General features: G+C 39.3%; 1 protein-coding gene across 4 annotated transcripts in view; it reads right to left on the reverse strand.

Annotated features, from left to right (window-relative positions):
- The window catches only part of CDHR5 (cadherin related family member 5), a 38,994-nt gene extending 38,752 nt beyond the window's left edge, over window positions 1-242 (reverse strand). For all 4 annotated transcript variants that reach the window (XM_061613082.1, XM_061613081.1, XM_061613080.1 and 1 more), the window contains exon 1: window positions 81-242. In XM_061613082.1, the coding sequence (XP_061469066.1) occupies window positions 81-159 (79 nt within the window). In that variant the 5' untranslated portion in view covers window positions 160-242. The remainder of the gene's footprint in view (window positions 1-80) is intronic.
- Between the last annotated feature and the right edge of the window lie 5,758 nt (window positions 243-6,000).

Genomic DNA, 6,000 nt, shown 5'->3' on the forward strand with positions numbered 1-6,000 from the left:
CCTTCTTATTTTTTTCCCTTTTTTTGAAAAAAATGAAACCCGTATCAAACCTTTTGCCCCTACCCAGAGAACATACTGACCTTCACTCTGTGTCTGAACTTGAATTACCAATAGCAAGAGGGAAAGCACACAGGTACAGGTTCGACTGAAATGAGCCATCAGACAGATGGAGAACAAATCCAAAAATTAGGGAAAGCAGACCATCCACATTTCTTCATTTATTGTCACAAATGTATCTTCTTTTCACTGCTCCATGAGGAAATAATGTTGCAAATGACACTTGCCTGACACAGTAGTTTAACCTTTGCATCCAAGATTATTGATTCACTTATTTATGACTTATTTACTGTTACCAGTCCCTGAATGCGATAAGAAGCTTGCCTGGGTTTGGCAATATATATTGGATTGTTTCCGCCTTAGACATCACTTGCATATGGCTTGGACCAATGGGAATGGGTGATGCTGAATAGAACAGGATGAGCCATTTCACATACACCCTTGAAATATCTGAATGGGCTACAGGATAGCCAAAATATTCAAAGGAAGCTTGAAAACCAGACAAGAGGGTATCATTTAGAAAGAGTCATGAGTTTTTAATATCCAGGCTCAGCCTCAGAACTTATAAAGTAATAACAAAGATGAACATTGCTTTGGGTATGTGCAGAGTGCCTTTGCATCCCCACTAAGATACCATAACCAGCTTTCCTGACATATCTGAGATGAAGGCAAAGCTGAGAGAGCATAACTTCAGGGGAAACCTTAGCATTTCTTCTTTTAGAAGATTTTCAAACAGAAGAAATTGTGAATCTCTCTCTGATGTACAAACCTTAGATCACAGCAACTGTAAAATGCTTTGAAATTCAGTGCTGGGGTATGTATGAAGGAAAGCAGAACATTTCTCTTCTCTCTTTCCATACAGACTGTCATAATAGTGTGTAATGGTCATTACATTGGTTGTGATCGTCCACCATGACTGCCTCCTCTTGATTAGATTTTGTCATTTTTTTCATAGGAAATCTTTTCCTAAGGGAATAGTTTGTCCATACTTTGTAGATAGGTCTTGATGTGTGGTATGGAGTAAGCCTTTTTTATGTCTTATGTTTGCTTCTCCTATGCTGTGCCAACATCTTGAAGTTTTAAAGCATTTTTTTCATGTTGATGTCTATAGTACATATTAGCCAAAGGCTACAGCTGGGCCTCATAGATCTGATGTGTTGCTCAGCACCAGGCCATAGACTGAAATGGGCTTCCTCTTTCACAATCAAGTCCCTAGAAACCAATTAAGGCTTTTATAGTGATGGAGAAATGTGGTTCAGTTCGCATTTAAAGGCAAACCTACCTAACTTGCACTTTCCAAAACAACATGTGACCGGAAACACAACCATTTTTTTAAAAGTCACACTTCTCCAAATTTTGCAATGCAGTTCTCCAGCCAAAAACTGGTTATGAAAATGAAAATATTTGGGTAAAGTATGCATAGAAATTCGTTAGTAAAAATATCATATAAAATCCATTATATTAGAGGAAATTGCTTTGCAAAAATGTGTATATTAAGATGAATGTTCACTAAAACACTGATGAATTTTCATGAGGACTTAAAAAATCCCCTTCCTCAAGCTATTTTCTCACCTGGAGGGAAATTTTACGTCACCAGACTTTTTCCTATACACAGGAGAAAGAAACTGGAAAGGGGATTTTTTAAAAAAATTAGGAATAATTTTGACAAACAACTGTCAGGGAAAGAGTTAAGGAGTCTCTCTTCTTAAGCAGTCCATAGAACTACATGTACCATGCTGCCCTGGGCTCCTTCAGTTAATAATGATAATAAAAAAACTGAAATCTGGTCCCAAGTTACCACTTAATGCTGCAGTGCAATCATCAGGTAATGAACATGCAGGTGCTTGCCCCTGAAATTCTCATGTTTTGGTCCTCGGGAGGATGGCTGCTTATAATACTTTCAAGTAGTTGATGGCTTCAAACAAGGGCTATGATTGTTGCAAGCAATTTACTATGGAAATTGCCCTGATCACTATGAGAGTCTTTATATCAGCAGCAGCAGCAGTCCCCCAAGAATGACAATAATTTATTGATTTATTGATTTATTACATTTGTATACCGCCCCATAGCCGAAGCTCTCTGGGCGTTTTACAACAATTAAAACATAAAAACAAATATACAAATTTAAAAACACATATTTAAAAACAGATTAAACACTTGCTAAAATGCCTGGGAAAAGAGGAAAGAATCTCTATTAAAATAATGGTGTTATTAGACCAACCAAAATATTGCAAAATAGTGTATGAGCTTTCAAGTTCTTCAGAATTCTTCATCAGGCTAAGTGGTAATCAAGGCAGGGTTGGAGGGGGACATTAAAAGATTATATGATGTTGAAGCCATGGGGGCTGCATTTAGTAATGATATTAAAAGAAAACATGGGAAGAGAGCAGGCATTCAAATTAAGCTCTAGTACATACTATGCAAGAAAACTATGTGTTTTACCTAAGGAAGGAGACATATCTGGGCAACAGCTGGATTTTATATTTCCCAAAATGGGGGATTAACTATCATATGTTTCTTCATCCTGGCAGTCCTAGATGCAGCCCCAAAGCTGCATAGGTTTATGGTGTGGCCCCATTTGGAATACTGTGTACAGTTCTGGTTGCCTCATCTCAAAAAAGATATTACAGAGCTGGAAAAGGTTCAGAAGAGGGCAACCAAAATGATTAAGGGAATGCAGCGACACCTCTATGAGTAACGGTTGCAGCATTTGGGGCTTTTTACTGTAGAGAAAAGGCAGGTAAGAGGTGACATGATAGAAGTGTGTGAAAATTACGCATGGCATGGAGAAAATGGATAGAGAAAAGCTTTTCTCCCTTTCTCATAATACTAGAATTGGTGGACATTCAATGCAGCTGGATGCTGGAAGATTCAGGACAGACAAAATAAAATACTTCTTCACACAATGCATAAACTATGGAATTTGCTCCCATAAAAGGCAGTGATGGCCACCAACTTGCTTTTAAAAAGATTAGACAAATACTTGGTGGATAGGTCCATTAATGGCTACTAGCCATGATGGTTATGCTCTGCTTCCTCTGTCAGAGACAGCATGCTTCTGAACACCAGCTACTGGAAACCACAGGAAGGGAGAGTGCTCTTGCACTTAGGACCTGCTTGTGGGCTTCCCGCAGGCATCTGGGTGGCCACTGTGAGAACAGTATTGGACTAGATGGGCCATTGGCCTGATCCAGCAGGCTCTTCTTATGTAATATAAAAGCTAAAATCTAGCACACTATTTTGCAACATTTTGATTTGCCTAATAAAAGTATTGCCCTAATGAAGGTTTTTGTTTGTTGATTTTTAGAGGTCAGCATGGGTAACTTTGTCCTTGTAAGTATCTTCATATGGCTGTTCTGGTCCATATGGCTTGTAAACATTAGCTCCTCATGGAGTTTGTTGCTTATTGTAAATTGGTCGCTGTGAGAACAGGATGCTGAACTAGATGAACCACCTGCCTGATCAAGCAGGCATCCTGTGTTCCTATGTTCTAATCTCTGTGCAGCTGGCTGTACCAAACATCAGCCATTATACAGAGTCTATATTATAGACAGACCTGTTTCCTCAGGGTTAGAACAGCATTTTGTAACATTAGCTTTTTTCAAATTGGGGATGGTTTCCATAACATAAGGAAATTGGTCTCTTAACATTCATACTAATCCTACTAATCACAAACCTATCTAAATTAAAAATATGAGACAAAACTGTTCTTTGGAATGTGATAGTTTAATTGCCAGGAGAAATGGCTCATGGAGCAGTGACCAGTCCTATTCCAGTTAAAACCAGTTACAGCATTGCTCTAGGAGGTTAGGCTAGCAGAACTTGGAATTCATGACAGACTTCTAATTTACATCAATAAATCAGCTTCAAGAGTGTAGCAGTATGAACTGTGCTCATAATGAGTGTTTACTACTCTCCTCCACCTTTCCCACTCAATGGTAACATGCTGCTGCCACATCAAAGGGTTTCCTGTGGCCTTCTGGGGTCTTAACATGATAATTAGCTAGGCAAACAGGTGCAATTCTTGGGGATTTTGTCTTTTTCCTGTTGTGTGTAGCTCATCTCTCAAGATGAGAGATTATTTGCATTTGGGAAGCATGGTGACCTCCAGACTGAGATTCTTTACCAGCATGGAAATATGCTTGAAATAAAGATTACTCTGGTGATTTCTCACGATTAAAGCATTTTCATGAATTTTCAGGTGAATCAGAATGGTTGTGTTTACTGTACATTTTGTCACTTTTTAATGCCAGGGTTCTTTCTCATGAACGTAATATCCTAAAAGTCTATTTTATACAGGAAAATGCAACTAGTTTTGTAAGTTAATTTTACTTGTGATCAACTACCACATGCAAAAAATACTAATTACAAAAAAAGTTGTGCTATAGTTTCTTTATTTGATTTTGGAGAAGATGAAGACAAGGTGAAGATGAAAGTTTTCCTACGTCTTGAGACGTCCTCTGAATGTTTGAGTCTTCCACATTTGAAATCCCATTCCCCTTGATTCTCCCTTACTAAGTTATTTCCACAGCTTAGCTGTTTGTTTTGCTCAATCATTTCATTTACATAGGAAAAAAGAGAAGTGGCAGTTTCCTTTTATGAAGATCCTCCCAATATTGGATATGTCATTCCTGATTTTCATCAGCTGCTGCTCCAGGCGCTGCTTCATTCATTTCTGCAATCAATTGACAAACGGAGCGACTAATCATCTGAGTAGCATCCTTTGCCTCGTCGCTTGAAAAACTGTCATCAGAGAAATGCATGTAAAATATAATGTAATAGAAACTGGGCCAGCATTCCTGGAACACTCACCTCCTACCCCCCAGAGTACCTGTGTCTGGAATCTTATGAATATGCATGCTCTGACTAACTGACTGACCTTAATGCCTAGAATCAGAAGGTTTCTTGTCATCCTTTCGTCTTTGTCTGTTTCTTACAATGTCCTCGCTCCTCTGTATCATCAGTCTCACTACTCTTCCTATGCCCCCTACTGTTCCTGACCTGAAGCACATATATCAAAGCAATGCTTCCCACTGCTGCTGGGGGGAGGGTTGGAGAGACGTAGCCCTCTAGACAAAATGTAAAACTAGGCATGGAAACAGTGTAATTTACATAGCTGAAAAGTCATGTTTTCCTATATTATTGAAGAAATGCTGTCAGCTGAAGATGGAAGACATTTTTGCATTTACCTGGCAGTATTTTCTGCAGTTTTCAAAGGGGAGCTTGCTCAGTGCCAATTATGTAAATAGAAGGCTTGGGAGAATGAGATTTTGAGCAATGGAGTGGCAGGGAGGAGGGCAGTTTAATCCTTTCCACACCAGGCTTTTTTCATGCTTATAACCACTGTAACCTCAAATGCCTTTTCCCAGGAGCATGTTCATCCTCAGTTTGCCCTGCAGACAACTTGCACTTGCTTAGATGATGATGCAGCCTATGCAACATCCCTATTGGTATGAGAGGTAAATGCATCTTTTGCCTAACCACATTATTCCCAGTGGCAGAAAAAGCAGTGAGGCCTGGGACCAGACTATGCACTAAGAGATGTGAAAGGGGAACAAACAAAGGGCTTTACCATTCCACAAAGGGAATACTGTAACAAAGCAAATGTGTGAGTGGCAAGTGAAACCTCTGATGTCTCCCAAGTATTACTGTGCTGTTCAGTGCTATCTTTGCTTCTAAACTTTCTTTAGTGGGGGAGGGGGGAGAGGGAGGAAAGTATGCAAAACACACCTGTATCATTTGGGAACATGTGGCAAGCAAAGAACAAATGTTTAGGTATAATCCACTACAGAGCAGCTTCCAATGTTATTTTGTGATGGTGAGAGAGCTGGTTATGAGTACAAGACAAACAAATGAATGCATGCTCCATATGGCATGGTTGTTGGACCCTTCTCCAAAACTCACACACCCTGGTCTTTCTAACATTATAAATTAATGTGTCTT

Source organism: Rhineura floridana, chromosome 2 (assembly GCF_030035675.1).
Source record: "Rhineura floridana isolate rRhiFlo1 chromosome 2, rRhiFlo1.hap2, whole genome shotgun sequence".
Classification (NCBI taxonomy): Eukaryota; Metazoa; Chordata; class Lepidosauria; order Squamata; family Rhineuridae; genus Rhineura; species Rhineura floridana.